This window comes from Oenanthe melanoleuca, chromosome 10, assembly GCF_029582105.1.
Source record: "Oenanthe melanoleuca isolate GR-GAL-2019-014 chromosome 10, OMel1.0, whole genome shotgun sequence".
NCBI classification, from domain to species: domain Eukaryota; kingdom Metazoa; phylum Chordata; class Aves; order Passeriformes; family Muscicapidae; genus Oenanthe; species Oenanthe melanoleuca.
The window spans coordinates 10,194,086-10,222,048 of NC_079344.1; the positions used below are offsets into that span (position 1 = coordinate 10,194,086).

General features: G+C 43.7%; 1 protein-coding gene across 2 annotated transcripts in view; it reads right to left on the minus strand.

Moving 5' to 3' along the window:
* Nucleotides 1-24,925, minus strand: part of ABHD2 (abhydrolase domain containing 2, acylglycerol lipase) — a 38,224-nt gene extending 13,299 nt beyond the window's left edge. The window contains exons 1-6 of one of the 2 annotated variants that reach the window (XM_056499748.1): nucleotides 24,854-24,925; nucleotides 15,444-15,524; nucleotides 14,447-14,647; nucleotides 4,585-4,760; nucleotides 3,497-3,664; nucleotides 537-720 (exon numbers count right to left, since the gene is read on the minus strand). In XM_056499748.1, the coding sequence (XP_056355723.1) occupies nucleotides 537-720; nucleotides 3,497-3,664; nucleotides 4,585-4,760; nucleotides 14,447-14,640 (722 nt within the window). In that variant the 5' untranslated portion in view covers nucleotides 14,641-14,647; nucleotides 15,444-15,524; nucleotides 24,854-24,925. Of the gene's footprint in view, nucleotides 1-536; nucleotides 721-3,496; nucleotides 3,665-4,584; nucleotides 4,761-14,446; nucleotides 14,648-15,443; nucleotides 15,525-24,166; nucleotides 24,274-24,853 lie in introns of those variants that run through there. The other variant, XM_056499749.1, reaches the window with a different exon arrangement.
* Nucleotides 24,926-27,963: the final 3,038 nt, after the last annotated feature.

Below are 27,963 nucleotides of genomic sequence, written 5' to 3' on the forward strand. Positions count from 1 at the left end.
CACAGCACTGTTCCAGTGACACACACTAAGAGGGAAGCACAGACTGACAGAGAATGTGCTGTGTCCTTCCAGTCTCCCCAGGTAAGAGCTGCCAGGTGAAACTCCACACTGAAGCCAAACAAGCTATTATGAACCATGAGATATTTCTCAGAGTGATGAGACAGTGTAAACTATTGCTTGCAAACCTGGCATCAGCTCAGCAGCTGGTCATGCTGCTCAGCCTGCCTGGTTAATCACACCAGGACTGCACAGGGAATGCCTCCTCTTAGGACACTGCAGCCACAAGACAGCATCACATGCAGTCTGCATGTACCTGGCCAGATATACAAAACCTGTTTGCATTGCTGACAAAGTTCACTTGTACTTGCAAATCAACAAAGCTCCAGGTGCTCCTTCAGGAGGGTGTCATCCTACACACTCAGTCTGTCAGAGCAGTTCAGTGCAAGAGAAATACCCATCTTCACCTTGCCCTTCCAAAGATCTGCCCACTCCTGCACTCCCAGAAGAGAGCAGCATGGAGAAGGCTCCAGACCCACCTCAGTGCACTGTAGCCCTGGCACACGCTGACACAGCACAGGACTCGCTCCTGGTTGGCCTGGCTCTCTCCCAGATACTTGCACACTATGTTTCCACCCAGGCTGAAGCCCACAACAACCAGCTGGGTCTGAGGGTAGGTCTTCTTGATGTAATTCACCATGGCACCAAATTCCCAGGTGCATCCTAAAAAGAAGAACAAAATTTAAAAAAATCTAATATATTTAAATTCTCACTTGAAGCTTGGGTTGCGTGCTTTGAATTCAGCTTCTTACCCTTTCTGACTTTTCAATAGCCTTAAGGTTTTAATAGCTCTGATTCACATGTGTTCATACATCTGTGAGTCCTGTGGAGCTTAGCTCATGCTTAGTTCTGACAGAGTGCCAAAACAAGATGAAATTTAGTTGCTTAAAAATCATGGTGACAGTTAACGTCATCAAAGCTCCTCCTTTCTGAAACAGCTTTAAGAAGCAGAGTCCAGCAGCTCTGGGCTTGAAATTAATATGCAAGAGCAGCACACATCATGACTTTCCTGAGGCAGTTTGCCACTTCTGAAGTGAAGTGGGGTATTTGGAATGCAGTTTGCTCCTTTGTTTTCAGGAAGGCAGCCACGGATCCCTAAACCCACACTGCTGTGGGGAGAAAAAAAGGAGTGTCTTCTCAGGAAGAGTTCCCAGCAGACTGCTGCAGAGCCTGACTAAGCAGGTGATCTCTGGAATCAGGGAGAAGAGTTTAAGCAGAGATATTCAAGCCTTCGTAACCAGTGAACAGGTAAAGATACTGCAGCTCCCTGAAAGCCACATGGGTATCCCCCACATCAAGAGAATAGTTAAGTGTCTCTATACAGATCTGTTCCACTGTGAGCAAACACCCACTTGCATCCCACAGGCTGCAGGCACTGAGGAATCCAGTTTCTGGCAATGCTGGCATCCTCCAATTGTTTGACAGACTTGAAAGCCTCCCCACATACAACAACCTGACTATCTACAACTCCTCCTCCTGCTTGTGAGCAAGGGAAAAGGAGATATAGAGAAGCAGCTGCAGTAGTGATGGCACTAGTACACTGGTATCAACTGTTTATGCAGCTTGTTAACCTTCCCTCTGGATTTAAGGCTGCAAACCACAGAAGGCATCACATGAACAACAGAAATAGAACTCCAGATGTTTCTTCCTGTCCAGAGTCAAACTCAGCTCTATCCTGTGGTGTCCAGGGAGATAAATCCTAGGATTCCAACATTTCACCCTGTACTAACCTAACAGTGCTGCACTGTGCCCCCAGCCCAGCTGCACCATCCTCAATAGACATCAGACTCCAACTTTACCCAGCTCTGGAGTAAACTCTGAGCACCAGGGCTTGCTTGCTTCAGTGGAACAGGAAGCTCCTGGTGAGTGTTTCAGCAGGGTTTGGGAATTTCCTTATGAACATTCTTAATGAGTGATCTTCAAGACAACAAATTCTGCACTGCTCTGGTTTCCTCTGGAATAAGTCAGCAGTCAAAATACTTTAGTATTTGACCTTTGTGATCTCAGGGCAGCTCAGAAATCCAAAACTAGAAAAGCAACACATCAAGCTTGATATAGAGGCTGGGATTCAGCAAATCCCAAATTTAGGCTACTTGCTCCTCAACAAGTATGCCTGGAAAGGGCACAGTAAAGCTGAAAGGGCACTGAGTTATTTGGGTAGGAGGCAGAGTAAAGTCTACTGGACTTGCTGGCACTTTACTTAACAAGCAATTCTGCCAAATGATTTAATGTCTTACTCAAAGGAAGTGCTAGGCATTCTTTGCTCTTTCCAAGGCTATAAAAGACACAGAAAGGTATGTCTCAAGAGATGCACTACAGAATAATACCCTAAGGCATTAAGTAAAGTTCCATGAAAGCAAACTCTTAACTTTTATCAAAATAGCAAATGCTTTAACAAGGACAAATTTAGTTTTCAAGACATGGTAGTCTTGCAGCTATTAACAGCCTAGGGCCTCACTACAAATGAGGGTATCTGGTATTACTGAAGTGTTTCCCAAAGAGGAGTACATTTAATAATTCTAAAACAAGCAACAAGGCATTACAGCCTATTTGTCTGCCAAGCTTGGCATCTCAGTATTTCTGTTTTGACAATTTAACTGTTCAAGATAAATATTCTGTTAATTCAATATCTAAGTAGCAGCTTAGCTAACTTTAAAAAATAAAACCTAACACAAGTCTTCTAAATACACAGTTGACAGGGTACCTTTAGATACAGTAAAGAGGGAGATGAGGGCTCAGGAACAAGCAGATTAGGTCACAGGCAAAGAGGCCCCATTCTACAAAGATCACATTACTCACCAAAAGGGCAATTAAGACTAGCTGGAGTCACCCTTGACACAGTTTCAAATAATTTATTCCTCTTAATTTCTAGGTTAAGAAAGACTTCCTTATACTCAAGATGAGAGCCATAATCATGGCAGTTAAACACTACCACCTCTGTAGCTTTACTTTCATATCCTGAACTCCTGCTGTTGTTGACTTGTGATACAGACAGGAGCAAATCTTCAGGTGCCCCTCCTATGCTATAAATTCACTTTCTGGATAGGCTGGTACAAACTCCTCTCAGGTGGCATTTTACAAAGCCTCAGAAATGCTATTTATCCTTCAGAGACAGGTCTGTTTCACATTCCATGAAATGGGCAAATTCAGTCTCTCTAAAACCATGGATAGGCTCTGGGTAGACACAAAAGGGTTTTTTCCCAAAAAAGGTTTTCTTAAAAAAACTGCCTTCTTGGTGAGAATACATGTGTAAGAGCTGGAAGAAGAGACAAAAGTGAATTTGGTATTAGCCTTCCCTCTTTCTCCCAACTAAGTTCAGTTTAGTTCTTAAGAAACAGTACAAAACTGCAGCAGTTCTGTTATCCTGAAGGAGGCTGATCAATCCCTAGAAATTCCATGAATGTGAAAAACGAGTTCCCTAGTGCCACAAAGTACCTACCATAGGTGAACATCCGTGGTGAAGTGAGCTCAATGTTTGGCAGGGCTCCCAAGTGATTCAGGACAGCACATCTGTACCCATTTTTCTGGGCATAGTCAACAAAGGTGCGGATGTACTGCTTCTCACTGTGGTTAGCAATCCCCGGGCAGATCACCATCGTGACATCGTCTGTGCTCGGAAAGAGAGGCAAGTTAAGTAAATGTCACTTCATGCAAATTAAGAGAGTCAGAAGGTTTTCATTTCAGATCCGTGGGAAACCACCTACCACAAGCAAGCTAGAATTCCTACTAGTCTGCCAAAAATCCTGTATGGGACAGGAGACCAGCAGCTCTAGTGCTGCAGATGTGAAAAAGTAATTCATGTTATGGGGGATGAACAGTTTTTAGCTTCAGGGAAAGCTGTGCAAACAGATCTCCAGGCACTGCCTAGAGACCAAGAGCACATTTTTCCATCTGAAGGACATTTTTGATGTTACACATGTTCTGCCTTCTGACAGCCTGTTGTGACTGTGACGTGTGTGGAAGCTGTGGAGCCCAACACTGAGTAGACTAGTTATGCTATTTCCCCCTCATTTCCCTCCTAGAGCTGGGTGTAATACAGATCTTCCAAATGAAGCTCTGCTAAGCACAGACATTCTGATCAGCTGACATTAACCATCATCTACTTTGTGGCTAATCTAATGATATTTGATCTGCTGACACTGTTCACTAGTTTAACAAGATATCATTTCATCAACCAAGAAAGTAATTGCTGTAATTCAAGTAAGCACAGTAAATTACATTCAGGATTATCATATGCACTTCAAATTAACTGTAACTCTCATGTGCAAAGCTCCAACATTACCAGCTCTAGCCACTGAATTTTTATCTCATTAGAAAAGCACTGCTCAGATTCTCTTCAGCAATAAAGATAACAGTAACTGTTCTAGTACAGCATTGTACCATGAAGATTTCAACACTGACAGCTCCAAAAAAGCAATCTGCTTTTTCTCAGGGCCAAATGGGAGCCATGGGCTCTATCCTCATGTGTCCCCCAGAGCACAGAATCAAGGCTGGCAGCTGGAAGCAGCCAGCAGCTGTTGGACTGACCTGCAGTGCAGTGCTCAGAGCGTGGCTCAAAGAGATCAAAGGTGGCTGTCGCTCCATCTGGCATCGTGAGGTACTTGCGAAGTCCATATGGATGTGGTGATCTCACTCGCCCCATTTTTCCATAAAGAGCTGTCTGGATATGTCCACTCTTTCCCCAGATGAGGGGTGGAATGTACCTGAAAGGCAGTAATTTAATTGCTTACCCCTGCTGTGTTAACAAACCCTTGAGAACACATAAGCACTCCCATAACAAATCTCTCACCAGTCCCAAATATAGTAACAAACATGGAATTGTTTTTTCCTCTGACTTAACTGGCAGCAGTGATCTTTGCAGCCTTACACAAGAGGAGAGACCAAAACACTCTCAAAGTTGAAAAACCAGCACTGATAGAAATAGCAGAAGTCAAACCCCAGACATTCCCTATATTGAGATGTTAGAGGAACAAATGCTTCTCACTAAATACACAGAGGCCATGTGCCTTGGTGAGACTGGGACTGCACGTTGCCAACCAACCAAAGTGACCTGCAGAACTGTACAGTGCTGTAAATCTGTTTTAATTGAAACACTGAAGCCTCCTGGGTTGAGCCACATGAACTTGTCTAGGCACTTGACTGTACAAGCCAGTGGCAGAAACAACAGGATTCACATCAAGCTCCAGAAAATTGAAAGCCCAAGACTTGCTAGTTGGGATCATTTTACACAGGACTGCTTTACTAAATTATGCAAAGAACACAGTACAGATTAATTTTGCCTTTCAGAATTAGGTAAAAGTTTGGACAGTGTTAAGAAAATCAGTCAAGACTGACCAAACTCCACTGAGCAACAAATCCTTCTCAGTAAGAGGGGCGAGTCTACCTTTTACTTATGCTTATGAAGGGTACATTAAAGCTATGTGACAAAGCAGATTGTCTCTCTTTTCCTGGCTAACAGGCCCTAAAAAAAGATGTGAGAAACACAGCCACAAGCTGGAAAGTATTAAAGGCTTAGTTATCAGATTTTTTTTTTAGCACAAGCAGAATTGCAAGTGGTTTAACAGGAAACATACTGTGCCCTAGCACCACCACCATGTGGGCAAGTCACCTGGTCACTCAGCAAAGGACACTGAGCCAATGCCTTGAAAAAGAGAGTTACATCAGCTCTGAACAGGAAAGCATGAATGATTTATTGTTGAGGAGAACAGCAGTCCCAAGGGACATACTTCCAATTAAAGAACTGTGGTCTCTGGTGCACAGAGCAGGGTATCCAGAAGAAGCTTAAGAGCTTCTGACTTCACCTTGGATCCTGAGGGATTAACAACTGCCTCCCTGTTGTGTTTAAGGCTTCCTGCAATTATTTCTTTTGACTTTTAGAGAGCACATGAAGCAGACATCATGTTCTTCCCTGTTCACAAAAAACCAGGCAGCTCAGGACTCAGATTTACTACTTCAGCCCATAATCCACCAGAATGTGACAGAAACCCTACCTTTGTGCTCTGACACTACCTACTCATACAGCTGGACCTTTCCCCATGCCAGCTCTTGTGTGTCATATCCGCAATTCCCTCTTCCCCCGCACACTCCTTCAGAAGACTTCCTATCAAATAAAAACTATATAGGGCTGTTTAGCAAGACAAGAGCAGCCTCTTTCTCCCCATTCTTTTCCCACATCTATGAGGGGCACTTCTTACAGTCAAAGCAACACAACACATAGTTTCACTTATTTTTGCAAGTGCGCTTTCCAAAGAGATCCAAAACAGATTTCTGGAAAAGCAGATATTGCTTCAATAAAGGCTGTAAAAGCTGCCAGCTTATAAATTAGCCCTCAGTGTATCCTGGGTTTTATCACTCAACTATAAAGCTTTTCAAAGGATCCAGGCAAGGCCAGGAACAGCATCCCTTTTCTGTCAGCCCAGCATCTCTGCCCCTGGGTCTTGCCAGGCACAATGTCCCACAGTGCAGATTCCCAGCAGTGCCAGAGGCTGGACAAGCTCATCCTGTGCAATAGCTGCTAGAGGTGGAAAGCAGTCATTGGGTCCATTCTCACAATTTAGGGTAGATATCCAATGGGATAGGATAGCCAAACTAAACCAGGCTGCACAAGAGCTACACATGGTTCTGCTCAAGTCACATACAGCTCAGTGCAAGGGTTTTGAACACAGCTATTATGCCAGATGGAAGAGACACTGCCCTCCTAACATAAGGAAAAACAGCTGGCTTCACCCCAGTCATTTACTGTACCACCAGTTCATATCAGTAGCCATACTCCACACTAGACAGTGCTTGACTAGCTTTTTGTCTTTTTTCTTCCACAGACATCCTGTTACAGATAGAGTTTGCTAGCACCTTCTGAGGGGAGCTGACAAATACAACCTATAATAAGAATTTGCAGGTCTTTTAGAAGAGACTCAGACGTCAACATTGCTTCAGGGTTTCTAATCTTGGGTGAGAACAAGCATCGGAAAGTTTTGGTGATTCTATTTCCATACAGTGCTTTTCAAATCAAAGACCATCCCTAAATCTTACCCTATAGGGATAACAGGAAAGTAATTTGTCCAGCTACAGCAGCTAAGTTATACAGCTATTACTAATTACTGCCACCATGGAAAAAAAAAATCAAAATAAACCAAAAATCAAGGATCTCTGTGAGCACCAATCCTATTTTCATGTTTCATCCACAGTTCAGTTTCCAGCTATAGGTTACAGCCATCCACTGGAACAGATGCAGCAGCACATACCACAGGATGTTAGAGATGAAATTAGAATAGTCTTCAAAGCCTCACCATTACTGCCAGAGTTTAAACCAAGGCAAATGATTTCAAGCACACTGTTTCCAACAGCCTGCCTCTTCAGGTCACTGATGGTTTGTTCCTCTGGGGAAAGAAACCCCCAGACCTCTCTTTGCATAACCCAGCTGGAGGTTACCTAAGTACTGATTTGCAATAAATCAAATCTTTATACTGCTTTTACAGGCAAACAGCACATGCAGTTTCCCTGACATGTTTTTTATTTAAGGCAGGAATCCCTTTTACTCAATCCATAATGATGGTCAAGTAACAACTACATTTCCCACATTTCCCTCAAAGCTAAAACTATGAAACCCTGTGAACAAGGGAGCATTCACTGCTGCTCCCTGCAGAATGCACAAGTGCTTGAGCAGCCTATGGACCAAGTAAAATGCTCAGCTTATCTTTTATGATGCTAACTCCAGTCAGCTGCTTAAGCATCGCTGCCTGCAGCAAACATGGCTTGTGTTAGTCACTCTGCATGTAGCTACATTCTTTTAATAAATATTCAAAGGCCAAGCTTCAGCATGAGTAATGTACATAGTACTCTGATGCAGAGATTTGTATATTTCTAGTTTGCAGTTAAGTTTTAAAGCAGTTGAAGCTCTGAAATACATGCAAATGTTCAGGCAGAAGCCTCTTATCTCACCAATCTTTTTGTTTAGGCCCATCAGCCTATAAGCAGACTTGGGAAGCAAAACACATCCTTTAAGTATCCAGGCTCAGAAGACCAAGTACCACTACACTTTAAGAGGGAAAGGGAAGACAGATGCCCAGAGTGTAGAGATCTTGTATTATTAGTGAAAAACTAAGTCAGATTACCTTACTGATATAAAACCAAGCAGCTAATAAAAATATTACTTCTGTTTACCAAGTTGCCACTCTAACCTACTACAAAACCCTGTAAAGCCTTTACAATAAGAGTGATTCCTCTCTTTTACTGAATTCAGGTAAAAGTCTGCTCTCAGATGAGGACAAGATATCCTTATAATCTATAGCAGAATCAGACATATGATCTGCCTGTCACACTGTATCTGTTGACCCTCCATTTTGCCAATGGGCAAATCTATTTTTGAAATCTTCATGTGACTTATGTCTTTCACTGAGACAAAGTCTACAAGAACTTCCAAGAGCAAGTACTGAGCCTAATGGTGCAAGAGTGTACAAGACTGAAGGATGAGTCATCTTTTTATACAGGATTTGTGCAGACTTTCAGCTTGCTTTTACTAAACCCATTCAAAGAAGAGAGCACGGAAAGAACTCCTCAGTGCTGAAGGTGCATGATACTACATACTGGTGAAGGAGAAACTTGCCAGGAATTGTGCAAAAGCCTTTATCCTCTGAAACAACAGATCAGATCAATTTTATTTAAGCTTATTATGCAAAAAGCATAAAAAATGCAAAAATTCCAGAGACATTTCTATCCTCAGCCCAGCTGAAAAAACCTAACTACCCAGTTCTGATAGCAAGAGCTAAACAGATTGTTCTGTAGTGAAGTCAACATTCCTCCTGGCAAACAGCTGAAAAAAGATGCTTCTCCAAAACAATCACCCTGCAGACAGAAGAGCATGTACTCAGGGCATTCTTCTTGTGGTTTACCTTAAGAAAACACGCTCAGCAGGATGCAACACAGGAAAGCACAACCATGCAAACTGAGCAACTGAGTAGTATTCAGTCTAAGGAACATTTGAGTACTGTCCTTCAGATTTTATGCTAAAACTATAATTACTGCTAAATTTAACCACGTCTTCCAAACAAGGACCCTTCACTCAGAAGCAGGTGGCTTCCCTCCAGCATTGATAACAAGCAGAAAGAATTGAAGTTCTCAAGGACACAACAGATTTTCAACTCCTTCCTCTTCGTCTGCTATAAATTGAAGTGTTTCTGAAAAGCAGTATACTGCAGAGATTACTCCAGCACAGCATGGAGATGGTTCAGTACATATTCCTCAGTGTCCTGTTCCAGAGAAGCTGCTCCCAGATGTACAAAAGCCCAGGAACACCAAGTCCATAAGCACCATTCCACTGTTAAGCAATAGTGGCTTATGGTGACAGGAGCTGAGCAGTGAGCCAGGAGGGGCTCTTGCCAAGGCCTCCACACAAGGACAGCATAACACAACAACCCAGACAAGTATGTACTGATTTAAAAAAATCCAAAGGAAAAGTTGTGTTGTACCAAAAACGGAGATTTTTATTTCTGTGAACCAAAAATGGCTTCTGAGCTTTCTCCAGACCCAAAGACTTTTAACTGATTAATTTCCCTGTTTGGATTTTATCAGTTGCAATGGAAAGCAGGCACTCTGAATAAAGATAAATATTTGAAGCAGTTATGTCTTCCAGTAATCAGCCTTGTAACTTCCAGTAACAGGACTCTGCAACAAAGGGCAGACAGGAGAACAGGCCTGGGGATGATACTTACTTGTTATGGAAGGTGACTTACATGGCCCAACAAGTACCCAGTTCACCACTCTTAAGTGGCTAAGGGAATTCACAGCCAGTTACAGAAATCTGCTCACCAATGGTAGTGTTTGAGCTGCAAACATGCCTTCCAGCTGTGCAGCACAGCCTCACATCTTGATAGGTGGCTGCACACAAGTGCTTGAGAACAAGACAATCCTTAGGTTTTCCCAAAAATTTATCCTAATATTTTAATATTTACAACAGTTCCAGCATGTGATTGTAGATTAAGTTTAGTGGCTCTCAGGCAGTAGATTATCATTTTAGAGCACATACATAATCCAGTATGCAGGAATTTAGGAAAGCAGCAGCTGTATAAGCAGCTCACACAAAGCACATAAAAACCGTGCTATTTTTATTAGCAGGCATCAGCATTCAGGTCCTCAAAGATGTGAAGTGGAATGGAAGTTCAGCAACAGGCTTATTTCTGGAGCATTGCTTCATTTCATCTGAGGAGATCAACACTTGAAACATTAACTCTTACCTGGCCTTTATGTACTATAGCACACTGGATACTGATGGTGAGAAAACAGACCCTATAACTTGTCAATAACAGGACATTCTAAGAACCTTTGCCTGCATTATAACAGGTAAGAGATTATTTTTCCCCTTTACAGAGCAGTTTGGAGATATTTAAAGAATGCTTTATAAAATCAAACTTTGTTTGACCCTTATTTGATACTAGGGAATGCAAATTGAATTCCAATGAAGGAAGCTCATGTAAAAGTCTGCAGGGTTCAACCCTTGACCCCAAAGAGGTAGAAAGCAGCTTTTTCTGCATCAGCTCAGCTAGACTGTTCAATGTGATGAGGACACAAAGAAATTGCAACAAAAAACTTAAGCAAGTTACGGAGCTTCCACATTCTCCGAGTCTCAAAAAAGAAACAAATGGAGCAGAAGTGTTTGTTTGCTGCCCACAGTACCTGTATGAAGTCAGAACTATTTAAAAGTACAGACTGACCTCCTTGGCTAAACCACCTCCCTCCCCACTTAAGAAGCTTTTATTTAGTAAAGTGCCCATCACACCCCTCCTCCCCCACCAATGACTACAAGAAGTATTTTAGTCAAAACAAGGCATGAGGATTTACAGCACTTAGAATCTTCCTTGCTGATAAGAGCTGGAGAACACAAGGCTGCTGCCAATGCCACAGCAACCAGCAAAAACTCAGACCCCCGAGGCTGCTTCTCTGTAAGGTCAATGCTTCAACTTACCAACAGGGAGCTGCCATTCTCCTCTACCTCTCACAGCATGTTCACCTGCCAAAGCTTCAGGGGTAACACTGTTCTTCTAGTTTATTATTCTACTGGAAGTGTTCCTCCCAGAGTAAAACACCAAGGAGTTGACAGGGATCAAACACTGCTTGCTATTAGGAGGAAGAAAAGAACACTGAAAAGCTTGAAGACAGCTTTTCTGACTACTCATCTCCTTGCATCTAAGAGGAAAGCAGTGACAGTGTAAAAGAGTCTTCTGTTACCAGGCAGCCTGCTCACCCAGCATAGGTTGGTGTGCAAACAAAGGATAAGAAGGATCTAGGTTGGATCTTTGACAGTGTTTACTAACAGGCTTGACAGTCATTTGCCTCAGTCTTTGAGGAGCTTGCCTTTACAGATGATAAAAAGTGTGCAGACAGCAAGGATAATTATTTTCGATACAGATGACACGTGCACATCTCTACAGAAATAAAGATACACACACTTTGTTAGAATAAACAGCCAAAAATGCCTAGCCTTGTACAGCAAGCACTGGCCAAATTTACCCTCGTGAATCAAAAAGCCAGCGCTGCATTTCTACAGGATTAAGAGCAGATGAAGGACTTTCTGTGCCCTTCTGAAAGACAAGAAAAGGACAGCAGTTAGGCCCAAATGCTCAAGGGCACCAACAGCTGTGCTGAATTGCAAGAGCTTCCACACAAGAAGCAGCAATTTGAATGGAAAAGGGTCTGATTATGCTGCTCCACTCAATAAAAGCCAAAGTACATGAGCCGGACAGGATCAGAAGAATGAAAAAGGGGTAAGAGAACTCTAGGAAGACAGATTTTCTTGCTTCCCAGTGTTTGGTAGATATGGACAAAGTTTCTGGCAGTTCACAAAACTGTAAAAAACAGTACTAGATCTACAAGAAAAAATTACCTGGCACACAGCCATCTCAGGCAGTTTTACAATTCAAAGTTCTTAAATTATTCATCCACCATCATTTGGCTCACTGAATGACACCACAGCTACAATGCACTGAATTAAACCAGAGGTGAGGATTGTGCCATAAAGGGAAAATCAAGTCAAAAAGTGTTTACTCTGAGAATTTTTGAGCACTCATACATATAACAGAAACAGGCAAAGTTATTTTCTCCCCACAGCCTGTTTTTCACAGCAGTGCCTGTACCCCTTCCTCCCTTAAGGAGGAGCTGAACAAACCAGGTCTGAAAGCCAGTTCACAGCTATGAATATTCCTCTGCACAGAAGAATTGTTCTTAAAACAGATCTGACAACAAACCCAGTACTAATATAACAGAAGGGATTGCTGGGCTACTTATTTTGCTTTCATGGTAGAATCTGAAAAGAGTGGCTTAATCAGCTTTCCTAACACTCTGAATAATTAGCGAGTAATCAAAGCCTTGCAAGATTTTTCGTGGAGTATGGCACAAGCTGTTTTCACATAGCTTTTTCCTAATTATCCTACAAACTGTTTCATGCATAATTGCAGGAATTTAAATACATTTGTTCCCCTTTAGTCTCCAGGTGACTTTCATGCCTAAAGACAGAATTTCTTTGATTTTTTTAAAAAATTACTATATTGAAGAAAAGTCTGTGATAGCATCACTAGAATAGTAAAAAGAAATAATCACATATACATCTTAGAGCTGTCTTTCCTGTAAACCCTTTCAATTTCTCAACAGCAATTATAGACCCAACAGTCCTGCCTTCCTTAACAGAGATATGGAGGTGAGAGGACTGAACAGCTACTTATTGACACATTTTGTTCTGGTTTGTTTCAGTTCAGTTTTCTTCCTTTTGTCATGGAAGTCTCTCAGACAATATTTTGCCCAAAAACCAGGTACTGGAGATGACTGCTACAGCTCTCAGAGAAGATGGCAAGCTTGAGCTCAGCTGATCCAGAGCATGCAAACAACCCAAACTTGCACACTATTAGCACAACATCAGGGGTCTGCAAGCAGCTCATCACTCCTGCAATTAATACACAACAGATGTCTAAATACTGATAGATATGTTTTGCATTTTCACTCTTCTGGGAATGCTTTGTTCTCCAATTGAAAGTCAGAGACATGGCCCTAATACAGCAGTGCTAGGAGGCTGTGCTGTGAGAATAGAGCTGAAATAGCAAGAAAATGGACTCCAAATTAGCTCACAGTCCAAAGACCAGCCTGATACAAATATGCCTTCAAGGCTGATAATCAGCACAACTTCATGCTTACTCCTCCAATGGCTAGGGACATGTCATACAGGAGTGCAACACTGGGATGGCAAGTATCTGAAGTACCAAGTAACTCAAACCTCCTCAATGTATTTTTCAGGAAAGGAATTGCTTTGCAGTTAAGGCAGTAGACAATCAAGAATCCAAACACATTTATGTTACCACAGACCTGGATTGCATCACAGAACCCTCTCTGGGTTCCAATTTCAACAGGTAATGCTTTGTTTCCTCTAAAAGTTTACAGACCCCATCTTATACCTTATGTAATCAAGGCACCTAACACAGCACTGCTAAAAGCCTCTCATCTCCCCTAAAATGACTATCCTTAAGTCAGCTTGACTTTTGAAATCCAAAAGGAAAGTTCATACAGCTGCACTCAGCACTTACTATATAATTGATGTACTTAGAGCTTCTAAATAGGACTTGCAAGTTTTCGAAGTGATTGCAGAAGAGAAATACTGTAATCAAAGTCCTTGTCCCTCCAAAGCCTCATGAAATTGTACTAAATGCTTGCTATTATTGGAGAATGTTCTTGGTGAAGCTAAGGGCAGCTGCACTGATTCTGGGGGTCTTGGAATGGAAGATCAGGGATCAGCCTGCTCAAATATACAGCTGACACAAGGTCAATTTGAAAGTGTATTCAACAGGCTTAGAGCTGGCCTGTGTGTCATTACTTTATTAAACTAGTTAGGATGTGCTCTACCAGTAATAAATTTCATTAGTTTTCAATCAACTTGAAGTACTTCAGATAAGAGCAGGCACTTTAAAACTAATAGCCAACCCTGTGTTCATTATAAGGGCACTGACACATCAGGAAAATGTTTCCCTCCTGTGAGCCCCAACAGATTCCTTCCCTAATAAAAAGGAGTACAAGAACATGAACTAGTGCTGATTACATCCATCCATCCCTCATTTCCACAGACAGTGGGCTATTGGTGCTAGAATAGCATAATACCAGCATACAGCTTCTTTAAGTATGGACAGTGATGACTTTTGCTATGCATCTATGGAAAACTCCACACAACAAGGCTTGGTCATAAATTCAGGTACCTGAGACAATAAAGAAATGTTTAACTTAGAAAAGATATATTTTAGTAAGAGTATACCCTGACATTCACTTGAACCCAAGCCTATGAAACACATCAGGAAGAATGGGTAAGTGCAGCTCTTCTTCCTGTAATACAGGTCAACATGGGAAAAAATATACTACTTACTCTTTGGTCAGAAGTGGGCAGGATTTGAGTAGAAAGCGAGCCAAAGCAGAGTCCTGGTAAATGAGTTCAGGAGGGGCAGTCGGGCTTTTCAAATTCAAGCAGCGAACAATAACGTACAGAACAGCAGCAACTGCAGCTAGCTTCACCCCATCAAACACTGCTGGCAGCTCAGAGGTTTCCAATATTGCACTCATTTTCAGCCTGGAGATAACAAACATTAAAGCTTTTAGAAATAAAGTGTTTGATATGAATATCAACTGTTGTGTTAAATATACAATTGTGCTAACCAACTAAATTTGTCAGTCACTGTCAGGAAATGGAGCATACCAACTCAGACTAGCAACTTCCAAGTTGGAAGAAAATTTAGTTGGTATTGTTCTAAATACCCTGACCAACAGAAGAAAAACTGCATGGTTAGCTGTGAAGGAGATTTATGGCTAATCAGTGCTGCCCTAGAACTGCACCAGTGTCTCAGGTGTCAGCCCCTGGTCCACAGCCAGTCACTACATACAGGATCTTGGCCAAGACTACCCAGGTCAAACAGAAGATGGGTGAAAAACCAGGCTAAAAAGGCACCTTGGCAGCTTTGGATGTGTTCCTTCACATGTGCACAAGCCAGACTTGAAAAAGAGCACCTGAAAGAACTGTTGTGTTAGTTCCTCAGCATGAGTCTTGCAGTTCCATGAGAACACTGGTGCCAAATACTGCCTGCACTTCAGATGGTTACTTTGTGTACTGGCATTTTCAGCATTTTTTATTCACTGCAGTTCTGCAGCTGAAGGACTAGATTAATATCTACTTTTTCAAGGGCTTCAGAATAAAGGAACAGAAGCAAAGAAGTATAAAAAACATATCCATATCAAATTCTTAAACTGATCCAGCTTATTTCAAACATATAGTTCAAATAGCTGTCTGCATTTATTGAAGGGACAGGTTTTTCCCTGGGTCTAAGTCACATGGGTAACCCAAGTAAGCTAAGTGACAAGCCAAGTCTTACCAGTTTCAATTTTCTTCAAGCTAGAAGAAATTGCCAGTCCTCAGCAGACTTGTTGCTGATCCACGTGCTGCCTGAGCTACCCTGTGAAGGGGGAAAGCAAACTGTTTATTACTGACATGGCAAGCTATTTGTCAGTCATAACCAACTCTGATCCATCTGCATCAGAAATCTGCTGCCAGTGGACAGATTCCAGAAGAGATCACTTGCCTACAGCACATTAACTCATCTGCAGTGTGTAAATGCAACTTCACGAGCAGAGAGACTTCATCTCTGCAAGACAGACACTGTGCTCAGAAAACCTACCAAAATCTCTTCCTATTTAAAGGACAGGATTAGCAGGATACCCTTCTCAGCTTTGCAATATCTACAATGTTACTGAAGTGTGAAGCCAGTCTGAAAGAAGCTTCCTGCTACTTTTACCCAGGCTTAGCAAGGCAGCTCACTCCTACAGATGGAAGCTTGTAAACAGTCTCTGCTTGTTCCCACACTTGCTTTTTGAGATGTTACAACATATCACACTTCAACATCTCGGGAGCCACAGGAGGAGGCTCAGACACAGCCACCTAATTAGTACTAATGCACATGCAAGAAGGCTTGTTACAAGAACTTGATGATGCCAATAAAAGAGAAAGCTTCCAGTCTGTGACCAGAGAAGTGTAAGCAATACTTGCTATTAGAACTGCCTTCCCACAGGCACAACAAATCGATGGGGACTCAGAGCTTCCAGGAAAAGCTCCAGAACTGTCTGCTCTCTACCACAGCAGCTGCTTCCAAATGGAAAGCACACTATCAAGACAGACCATACCAAAGCCTTACTCTCCTCTAGAGCAGGAGTAAAGAGCCACAAGTACTTTCTGTTCTCAGTGCAGCTACACCAAAACCCCTTGGAAGAAAACACATGTGACATTGCCTATTAATACACTATGCTGGAAAGCTGCAAGTTTCTGCCACCACAACCATCTGCAGAGCAGAAAAGACTGAGGGAAGCAGAGACATTTAATCTTGGACAACTCCTCAGCTTTTGTTTTCCAGTTCTGAGCTTCACAGTAGAAGGAAGAGGATGGGCCACAAAAAGCCCTCTATTCTTCTACTCAGATTACATGGGCATCATGAGAAGAGTTCAATTACAATGTTTAGCTGCAGAATGTTCGCTCACATCTCTACTTGCTAAGCTTTCACCAATGCCACCCATCAGTTCTGTAGGAGACACCAGGCAAACTGCAGCAATGGCTTCACCAGGGAAGGTACAACTGGCTGAAGAGCAGATCAGGTGCCTGAACTCAAGGACAATCAGGTGCCCAAATAAATCTAAATCTCTCTCAGAACAAATTTCCAGAAGTTCTGTTGAGATATTCCTATCATTGTTTTACTCAGAAAATTAAGATACACTAATACCTGCAACCATACTGACACTTGGATTTTAAGCTAGTTTGCTGTTTACAGCATTCACCTTAAGTGAATTTTTAAAAATAAAACTGAGCACAATTAGTCATTAGGATTTTGTATGAGTGACTCAGTATAATTGAACCAAGTAAACCCTATCTCCCTGAGAATGTTCTTTCCCATATAATCTTCAGATTACAAACACATACATCTTTTCTGATACTTTTATCTCTCATGTTAGCTTGTCACTCCCTTAAAACAACATACCAGCTTGCCATTACTTCCAAAAAAATCAGCTGTTGGTAGGCAGAATTATGCTTTGACACTTATGAACAACTATTTTCCATTTTAGACAGTAACATTCACAGAACTTACACACCTCAAACATGTTCGAGAGGTTCACATATTTGTCAAAGTCTTTACCCAAAAGCTCAGATCAGCCTGTAGATATAACACAAAGCTGGCACTGCTTCAATTGCACAACTTTCTGCAGTGATTATTTAAGTAGTTGATCTAGTCCATGAAGACTCCATGCCCTGTGGATTCAGCTGTGTCACTTGAGGCACTTCCTCTAAAGTCTGGTATTTCTGAAGGCCTAAACAGACCTGTCTCAGCCAGGGCAGATTTGCAAGGGCTGAGTCAAGGCACTCAGCTCTAAAATTTCAAGGGTTTAGCTTACTAAAATGGATTTGAGCTTTGCCTCTAATCACATAGGACAAATGTCTCCCTCTTTAACCAGCTGGGATGAGGTCACCTTGCTTCTGTTTTGTTAAACCCTTTTTGCATTGACTCAAATTTGTCTGCTTAAAAAAAATAGATAACTGCAGGGTTGAGCCAGACAAATTTTAATCTAGAATCTCCTCTAACTGGGTCAGCATTAATCTAAATAGACAAACATTTGACTTTTTCCAAATACAAAACACCAGATTCACTTCTGGGAAGCAATCAAGCCTTTCTATCCATCAAAGCATTTGAGATTCACATTGAAGAATCCACAGAAGCTCCTGGCCTCAAGGACGTTATTTTGAGGCACCTCAATTGCACAATTTTTTCTTTTTTAAAAACACTTACAGGCATGACAGCCCCAAAGATGCACAGCCCTCTCAAGCAATGTTTTTAAGTCCCAATTTTAACAGAGGGATAACTTTAAAATCAATCACTGGAAAGCAAGTGCTGGATTTGTGGTCTTTTCATTTGCCCTTTCATCACAAAAAGCTGAAAATCATGTTACAGGAAACACTTCAGCATTACTGTTAACATAGTGCACTTCATCTGTACAAGTATAACAAGAAAAATATCCCAAGACTCGCCCTTTCTAGACAGAAACAGACACAAGGACAACAAAAGCCAGTAGAGCTACAGCAAACTCTTTGTGTAGCCTTTCAAAAAACACTGGATTTCTGGGAAAGCCATCATGAGAATACTTACTTGTACAGTAAGTGAACTCACAACTATGAAGAAATCCAAGACCTGTACACATTGCAGTTCCAGGTTTATTGTGGAGAGGAAACTTCCAGGGACAGGAGTCACTGTGACTCAACAGGGCACACACAGGATTTGGTGGCTACCAAACCTGTACAGCTCCTCCACCCATGGAAGCACAGTCTGACTCTTTATACTGGAAAGCCAACACTAAAATAACAAAAATATTAAAGGAAGCTGTTCCCACAGGATCCTCCCCACTCAGGCCTTTTAACAAGCCACTGAAAGCCTGGCAGACTCATTTATTTCACTGAAGCATTAGAAATGCTTTGGGATAATGGAAAGATGCAGCTATATGGAGTACAAAGAGCAAAGGCCTCTTTGAAAGGGGCTCCACTAACGAGATATTCTATTCTCCAGTCAGAGGCCATTTCTGACAGATTTAAGCAGGTAGACTTTGTTAACTAACATATCAAACTTCTCAGACTGGTTTCCTGTATTTTAGTGTCTGGTTGGGAATAAAACTCTGAAAAGCAGGTATAACAGACAAAGGAAAGCAAACAAACCCTACCTTAAAGAACCGTGCCTAGGCAGACAGGGATCAGAAATAAGGTGGGGTTTCTCCCCCACCTTTTTAAGGAGGAAGGCTGAAGTTAATTCTTTACAGAATGTTCCCAGGAAATTAATCAACTTTAATAACAGCCAATGCTAATGACTTTTCTGAAAGAAACACTGCAAAACTAGAAGATACAGGCTTGTTGCTACCAGGTAAGAGATTTAGAACCACATTATGGGGAAAGGAACTTTATTAAGGGAAGGGTAAAAAGTCAGAGCACTGCATTTTTATTTTTTTTAAATAAAGACAAACTTTATGCCAGTGTATAACTCAAAAGTCACTCGGGAAGTACACAAGTGTCACACTGCTGAGCTTTCAGTGGTTTAAATGCAGGGGATGATGTTTAGAGACCATCCAGATGAAGATGAATACACTTGAGAAAGGCTCTGAAGCATGTGTCCTGATGGGAAAGGCTGCCAGACTAAGCACTGGAGGACAAGCTACACAAATACAGAACCTCTGTAAGAGACTCATGAAGAAAGCCTCAAGCTTTATTGCACAGTACCTTACCCTGTCTTTTATCCAGCATTTGTATTAAAAAAAAAAAAAAAAGTCTTTGTTTTCCCAGCAAAGTGTTAAGTCTAAACTGCTTTGTTCCCTGAAAATGACACAGACTTAAGTATTCTAGGGCCACACCAACACTATGCCTCATCAGCTTAAGCACAAAAACCAAGTCATAACACCACTTATCTTGAGACTGGCATCTACCCAGCCCAAGCAGTGCAAACCTCCCATTACCTTCAGTGTGGCTCAGAGAGCACATCAGGAACAAATGCTGAGATATTGATGCATCACTGAGTACTTCTGGCCATTTAAAAGAGCCAGCTAAGTCTCAGACCTCAAAGCACAGAGGGTGCAATTAAGAATTAGCTGAGCACTTAAGGCACTTAAGTTCAGGGTTAGATGTGGCCATGAGAGATAAAGTGCAGTCAGTACTCAGGAGTTTGGCAAAGCCCACCTCAGGTTTGTTGTCCAACATGTGACAGATTTTATCTCCAAATAAAGAGGGCACACTGACATGCCCCATCACTAGGACGCTTAAAAGGACACTATTTGGACAGTTGAAGTCCTCAGTGCAAACCCTTCCCTGTGCCAGGGCCATACCCAGGCCAGGATTTGGCTGGTTGGCAAGTACAGAAACCAGTAAGTATTGTTTACACCCCATTCCAAAAAAAATTCTTGGCTGGTGCCTTCACTGGAACTTGACCTTTTCATCAGTTACAATACTTGGCTCATACTAAATTTAGAGGTACTGTGAGGTTACAGGGACAAAGTTCATAGCACAAGGAACCATCAACACAGTCAGAAAGACAAGTACCTCAAACTTTTTACCTTGCCCTTGAGCAGTTCTACACCTTCAGAGCAGAAATCAAGCATCTCAGAGGGCTGGGTGTACATCCCAAGGCAGGCTGCCTAGAAATGCACCCAAGAATACATTTATAGCCAAGAGGGCTAAAGGCTTTCCAGCACTCTCACTTCTCCAAGAAGGTTAATTTACAGTCAAATGAGCCTTGATTTTCACTTCCTTCTAACTAGAGGAACTGCCTTTGTTTCTCCACAATATCATTTTAACTGATCAGAAACACTTCTACTTCAGGACAGGCAGCTTTTATACATTACCTAAGGTTGCTATGTAGAGTCCTTGTTACGTCACCTTATCCTAGTTCCTGTTTCTGTCAAATGGATTGAAAACCTCTGCATTAGTTTTTATTGCACACACCTCATGAACATAATTAAACCAAGACAGGATCAGACTGACTTCACAGAAGCCAATTAATTATGTTTGCTCAAATAACATGAGCCTTTCCTTTAAGATAAGATGCAGAGACTTGGGACTGTCTCCCTAACCACTACCTTATGTAACTACAGGGCAAAGCTTCAGGTCCTTGTAGAAGAGGTCAAGATAACTTAGGTACAGAGAGAAATGTTGGGCAATACCTTTCCACAGTCTTAGAGCATTAACAGGTGTCCCTTGCCTACCATATAACTGTGCCAGGGAGCAGCATTAAGCTCAAGGGAAGAAATGGAATAGACTGTAGAGAACCCAACAAACCATGCTCAGTAGTTGAGGGAATGCTGTTGGAATCAAGCCACAGAGAACTAAGTGAGCTAATAAAAACTGCATTATGGACTAACCCTCCTCAAGGAAGCCTGCTCTATTCCTTCATTATATTTTGAAGCATCAAATTGTTAAAGACTCATTTATCCTCTGGCTCCAACCCCTTCATTCCCACACTGCCACCGAGCTCAGCTGAACATACTGGAGGAACAGCTCAAAGTCCAAGCACATCACAGCTGTTTGCTCAGCTAGAGGGCTGAGTAAGTGGGAATGTACTCCACACATAGCAGGGAAAGCCCACCAATAACAAATCACAACACAGGTAAGAGAATTTTATTTGAGAACAGACCAGTTGAAGCAGTCTGAAAACACCCATATTGAACATGATGAAAAGCTGAGGTGCTGTTTCACTGAGGTCTTTAAAACCCTTGCTTACTTTGTTCCCCTGACAGCAGCTCCTCTCCACAGGGGAGCAGAAGATTTGCAGAGTCATTCTCTCACAGCCTGTCCATGACAGATAGAAGGATCACACTAGAGGAGTAACGTAATTCACACAAATACATTGAAAATGAAGCAAAATGTTTCAGGACAGAAGAGCTACACACAAAGAGTCAGGAGCTGACCAACACACAGAGCTACCACCATGGCTGAATACTCAGCTTCTCCCAGACTGCAGCTAAGAGAGGTTTTGGAGCACTGCAGCAGTCACCAGCAATTCCACGTGCTAAGAGCTACATTGCCCTCTCTCCTGCTGAATCAGAGTGGCAGGCTGGGGTACTACAGGCTCGTGTTCTAGGACATTTTGTCCTTACCTCTTACAAGGAGGTCCACTGTAAATGACTGTGCATGTACTCATTTCACTTAGTACAACCCTTCATATTCACATATGCTCAACCAACACTTCACAGAACTGGGTGTTCCAGATAAGGGAGAGCCAGGCTTGAACCCTCTCTGCACAAGCTTTTTGGAACCTGCAGCTCTATACAAAAGCATCTTTGAGGATGCTTTGAAGTAAGTTTAGAAGCAGGACAAGCCATTCAACAGTGAGTCTCTCAGTATCAGTCAGTCACTTGTCCCTTCCTATGAGGAGCCTGCACATCCTATACTTTTTGAGCACCCGATGCTCTGAAAAGGGCTATAGCTCAGTTACTTGCAAATAAGACATGAGACACTTCAAAAAAGTTTTGGTGTTTGCAGTACTCACAGCCCATATTAGCAGAGGAAGTTGTCAAGGCCATTTATTTTAGCCAGACTGAACCCATGATAAGGGGAAATGAAAGCATTTCTCAACAGCAGAGAGAGTAATAGGTAACTGCACTTGGTCAGTCTAGAGATACAGATAAAAATCTGTTCTCTGCCAAGTCTGGCACTGCCTTCCACTGTCATTACCTCTAAGAGCTCAGGCACAATGACGTTTCAAGCACCTGGTTTGTATTGAACTGCTTTGCAAAGCATTTTCAATTACTGCTGCCTGATAATGGCAGAGTAAAGCTGGCAGTCAGAGACAATCTTTATTATTAAGTAAACAGAGAGAGCTGAAGGAAAGATAAGTCCTTGGGTGTAGAAGCCTTCCTAGAGCCAGAAAAGGCTAAGACAGCTGCCCCACAGGGTGCCATCAGTGCCACCCAGATATGCTGGGCAAGTGGGACTTTGCTTCTCCACAAGAAGGACAGTGTGCCCTTGCACACTGAAATTAAATTAGCTGAGTTTGATCAGATGTTTAATTGCACATAAACTTAAACTTTGCAAAATATATAGGCAGAAGAAGGGCAAATACTTGTACAGAAGAGGAATTGATCTATAGTACATTAAGAACGGCAATTCAGAGTTGTAACATCATAAAACACACTCTCCCAGAGAAACTCAGAAGTGTAGATGAAGAATCCAAAGTACTAATGAATTATGATTGCTTAGGCTTTTGCTGACAAGTCCAAGTGACCAGTTTCAGGATAGTCTTTGCACCTTTCAGTAGGAATTACAAGCACCCAAGAACTCAGCACTTACACTCCTACCAGAGAAATATCCTGTTCTTGCTTAGCTTAACCCAAGTTCTGGTACTGCCAGAGCTGGCAGTGTGAAAGTCTGGATGAAGAGGCAAGAGATACGGAAAAGAAAGGTAACAGAACAATGTAAATCCAGTAGTACCAGGCATTTCACTGCTCTAAAGCAACCATTTGCTACCCTATACCAAATCCCATCCGGAATATAGCTGGAACTTAGTAGACTGAGAAGAAGCCTTCACATGCCTGTGTCAAGGTCAAAGGGTGTTATTTTGCCATATTTCCTTCCCAGTGCTACATCCCAGAACAATTCTTTCAATGTGTTAATCTCTGAGTTTTCACGTGACAAGTTTAATAAAGTAGCTTTATAAAACACTAAGAATTTAAGCCACTATTCACTCCCTGAATAGAGAAATACAGCTTTTACAAGAAGAGTAGAACAAGCCAATTTTAAAGTTTAACTTCTTCAGAGACAGTTCTGCAAGATAGAAGGTTTTATCCACAACCTCCACATCTTTTCCACACAATCTTAGGTCTGCCTCACCTTTTGTGCAGCTAATTCACTCAGTAACACAGAGGACTTCCCATGCAAAAGCAATTATTTTTATGAATAAGACAGGAGACTGGAAGAACTCTTCACTTTGAGACCAAAATAAGTGATGTTTAGAATAAGAAGAATGTCTGCACGGCTATTGATCTAAAAAGAGGCAGAGAAGCTATTGAAACTTCTCCTGTGATATGAGAACTAAGCAAGCACCTCAGAGAGAATGTAACAAATGAAAGACAAGATAGCAATCCAAGACTACTTGTCAATAACAGCACTCCCTGCACAGGAAATACACATTATCAAGGAAAATGAGATACCAAAAATGCAAACAACTGAACTGAGTGTTCTATGGACACCATATCAGCAGAGACTAGAATATATCAACCTAAGCAATATTATGAACATGGCTAGCATGATAATTGATAAATAAGGCATGTAAGATGAACACACTGTACCACTTAGCTGACTAATATGTCAGGAACATTTGTTACAGAAGGATGCACCAGTGCTGTGAAAGCCAAAAAGCAATCTAAGAGGCTGACAGGAATCTTTAGTACTTGCCAGACCAGTGACAATTGTTCATCAATAATAAGAGGAAGCCACTATGAATTCTCTCAGGGAACCCACACGAGAATGCAAGTCCAGAATGCAATTCCTCCAGCCATAACTGCATGAATAAAGCCGGTCCTGACACACCTCTGCAAACAAGTTAGCATCAGGTGAGATATCTCAGCAGCTTTAACTCATCCACTGTGATAGGTACACCGGTACATCCTGTGCTGCAGTTGAGTCACAAGATACACCTGAAGGCGCAGGATGGAGCAGAGTCCCATCGCACAGGTAACAAGCAGGTACACAGCAGGCAGCAGGAGGAAGTCTGCAGCTACACAACATGCACGTAGCAGGGTCAGGACCCTAGAGCGTGAGCAGCAGGGAAGAGCCTCGTTTAGCGGGGGCAGTGTGACCTGACAGGGGCACAATCCCCCGGCTCCCATTCACGCAAACACCATTCTCAGCTCCCGCCCGCAGCCCAGCTCGGCCTTCGCTCCCTGCGGGCACGGGGATGCGCTGCTCCCACCCCGGCTCCTGCCCTGCACAGCCCCGCAGCCCCAGGGAGCCGAGCTGGAACTGCCACCGCACCGCCACCCCCCAGAGCTTCCAGGAGAGAACGGGAGAGCCGCGAGGGGACCGGACACTGCCCGCCACAGCCCCACCGAGGGACATCCCCATCTTCCCCCGAGCAACAAACACAGACAGCGCACGGCAGGACGGCGCTGGGCAGGGACAGAGCCGCCGCGGGGCAGCCCGCCGAGAGGCACGGGAAGAAGGCCCGGCCGCTCCCCGAGCCCTGCGGGGAGGGGCTCCCGGGCGGCCCCACCTCACCTGCAGCCCCGGCCGGGCGCGAAGCCCCGACAGCTCCCGCCGCCGCTCCCGCCCGTCTGCCACGGCCCCGCCGCCCGCTGCCCTTTACCGGCCGCCTTCGCCCTCCCATTGGCCACCGCCGCGCCGCTTCCGCCCAGGCCCGCGCGCCCATTGGTCAGAAAACGAGCTAGGCACGGGTGCTCCATCACTGATGCACGGGTGCCATTGGCTGGAGGAGGAGTGGGGGGCGGGACACCGCGGTTCCAATGGCTCGGGCCCCTGTCAGTCAGGCGGAGGACGGTGATTGGCGGCGGCTGGGGGCGGGGCTGTCGGCGGCGGCGGGGACGGCGGTGCCGCGGCCATGACAGAGCGGGGCCTGCGGGCACGGCGGCTGTGAGGGGTGGCGGCAGTCTCTGTCTCAGCCTCCGCCGCCTTTTCAGTGCGCCGCACGCCGCTTCCTGCTGCCAGAGTCACCGCCCGTGGCGTGGGGAGCGGCTCCAGCTGAAGGACGCGGTTGCTTCTCAGTGACATGGAGCTCGGTGGTCTTGAGGGCCAAAAATCCCTGCAGGCTGCCCGATAAGCCGTGTGGTGTGCCCGGTGCTAGATGCTGGTTACATAATACTGCGTCTTTTAGAAACAGTGTCACCAGCGTTAAAAATGGTGGGTGGGCCCTCAGCCCCTGGGTTTGTTTATCGTGGGCCCGCAGGCCAGCTCTGTGGCAAACACTGGCGCCACCCTTGGCTGTGCCAGCAGCAGTGAAGGGACTTCCCCGGTCCCTCAGAGTGCTCAGCGTTGTCCCACCAAGTGGGGCGTGTGACGGGGACAGCGAACTCCACGCAGAGGTAGATGGACCCGGCTCCTGAAAGGCAGGGAGGAAAATAAATGATAAGATAAAAACCCGTCCACAGTTCAATGTTTATAAACTTACATTTTTTTTGTATTCTTCCAAAAGAGCCGTGTGTTACATTGCTGTAACATCAACCATTCTGAGCTGTGTTAATGGTTGCTTTATATAACTGAATGGAAAAATCCTTCCTCTCATTTTACATATTTTGCTTCCTCTGTTTACTGGGTGTTGGAGCTTCCTACGTGGAGAAAGCTCTCAAGGAGCAAGTCACATTTTCCAGGGCGCTGTGTACGTGGAGAGATGAGTAACTGCTGTAGCCTGAGTCACAGAGAAGGAGGGAGCTCTGGGTAAGGGCAGAGAGGGAGATTCTGGAATAAAGGTGGCAGAACAAACAGCATCCTCCTCTCCTCCATACTTACTACAGGTGTGATCCCACACCTCTCAGTCAAACAGAGTTGTATTCCTTATCTTTTAATTAACCTTGTGAAAATACCCAGGGTTTATGGTTGCTAAATTTGTCAGTGGCTCAGCTGGGCTGAGGTTTGGTGTCTCAAGGCAGCCGAGTTATGCTTGTGATCTAGTTAACAGATAGGCTCAGCAGATAAACATCCGGTATCAGACTCAACTGAGTATTTGAGGAATGTGTTGGAGTTTGATTACAGAAAATTGCAGTCCAATTGATTCCAGGTGTACCTTAGCTCTTTCACCATCTCATCCAGGCAGGAAAAAACAGATCCGGGCAGGAAAACACATCTCAAGCCGGAGCTGAGCCTCCAGGCAGGGCTTTTATTTTAAGTCCTTGAGACTGTTGGAGATTTCTCTGACCTGAGAGAAGCTCAGCTATTAGAAGAGAGCTTTGTTATGGAACTGTCATAAAACAAAGCAAACCAAACTTGTTGCTCACTTCTTGCTGAGGAGAGGTGAACACTGAAGAGGTGGCAGCCTAAGTTTACAGGCGGCTGTGGTAGTGGGAGCCAAAATTCTGAGCTGTGTTTATTGCAAGGAGAGAAGTGATGGAAAAGGTGCTGTGTCTCCAGAAAGGGAGGGAAGAACCAGAGCAAGTCAGTGGTGTTTTACTTTGGGCAGTGCTGAGAGGTTCCAGCTGCACCTTGTAGCGTGGGAGCAGGGATGTCTGGGAGGAAGCAAGCACCTTTTGGGAACACAAATCCAACTTTGGGCTGTTAAAACAGCTGGTGAGCTGGTGGGTTGTGAAGGAAGGTGCCCTCCCTCTGAGTGGTGCTCTGGCCGATGTGCTGGTAGGCTCTGCAGGTTGGTGCTGGAGCAGCCGTGTGTGCCTATGTCATGGGTGGAGTGCTCTGGTCTGGAGGCAGGAGCAAGGCTGTGCCACTCACAGAAAACAGGTCATACTCAGAAAATGCCATCCGAGCAGGAGCCTGAGCCAGCCCCAAAGGAAGAGTGCTGGAAAGAGCTGGGCTTCATTTCCAGCCTTCTAGGAAGGGATTTAGCTGCTTCAGCCCGGCAGATATTTCTGCCTACTTTTATTGCTGAGAGGTGAGATGGGAGTGTCCAGGAACACCCTAATGCTTCAGAGACAGAAGGATCCCTCTCTGAGCAGTGTGGCTACTGCAAAAGAGGACAAAAGGCTGGAAACTGCAAGCATAGGAAGAACGCAGCTTTGTCTTGTTCTTTGGGCAGGCAATTACTTCTCTACAGAGAGGCCAAAAAAAGACTTACGAAAATTCCACCTTTTAAAGTACATCAATTGGAAAGGTACCAGGCAGAGAGAATTCCACGTGATGCTCAACCAACCCAAGACGCCCCTGTGCAACACCATGGTGACAATCACCTTTTGTTCTTCAAATCCCTCTCTCTTTTGGCTGTTGCTGCTACAATTCTGAACTCTTTTTCTGCTTCATTTCCCCTGGCCCAGCTTTTCTCCTGCTCAGCAAACGTGCTGTGCGCTAGAGGACTCCAGCGGACTTTGCACCTCTGAGGAAACCTTTCTGCCAGAGGAAACATCAGGGTGTTCATCTATGGCAGTGTGTAGCAGCAGCAGAAAGGAAAACACCTCTTAGGCAGGGTTTGATTGCCAGCTGAAAATAAGCAAAGTGCCTGTCAGCGACATGTGAGCACAAAAAAGCTTTGCAGATGGAAATAAAGGCAAAGCTTTTTCCTCTTCTCCTGTTCTGCCTTCCCTGCAGTGCCAGTGAGACTTTGGCTCATGGGCTGCAGAGCCGTGCTGTTACAGAGCCTGTTGGATCTGGAGACACGGTGCTCTTTGGACTCTTACATATTTCTGAAAATGGTGTCTAAAAGAGTAATG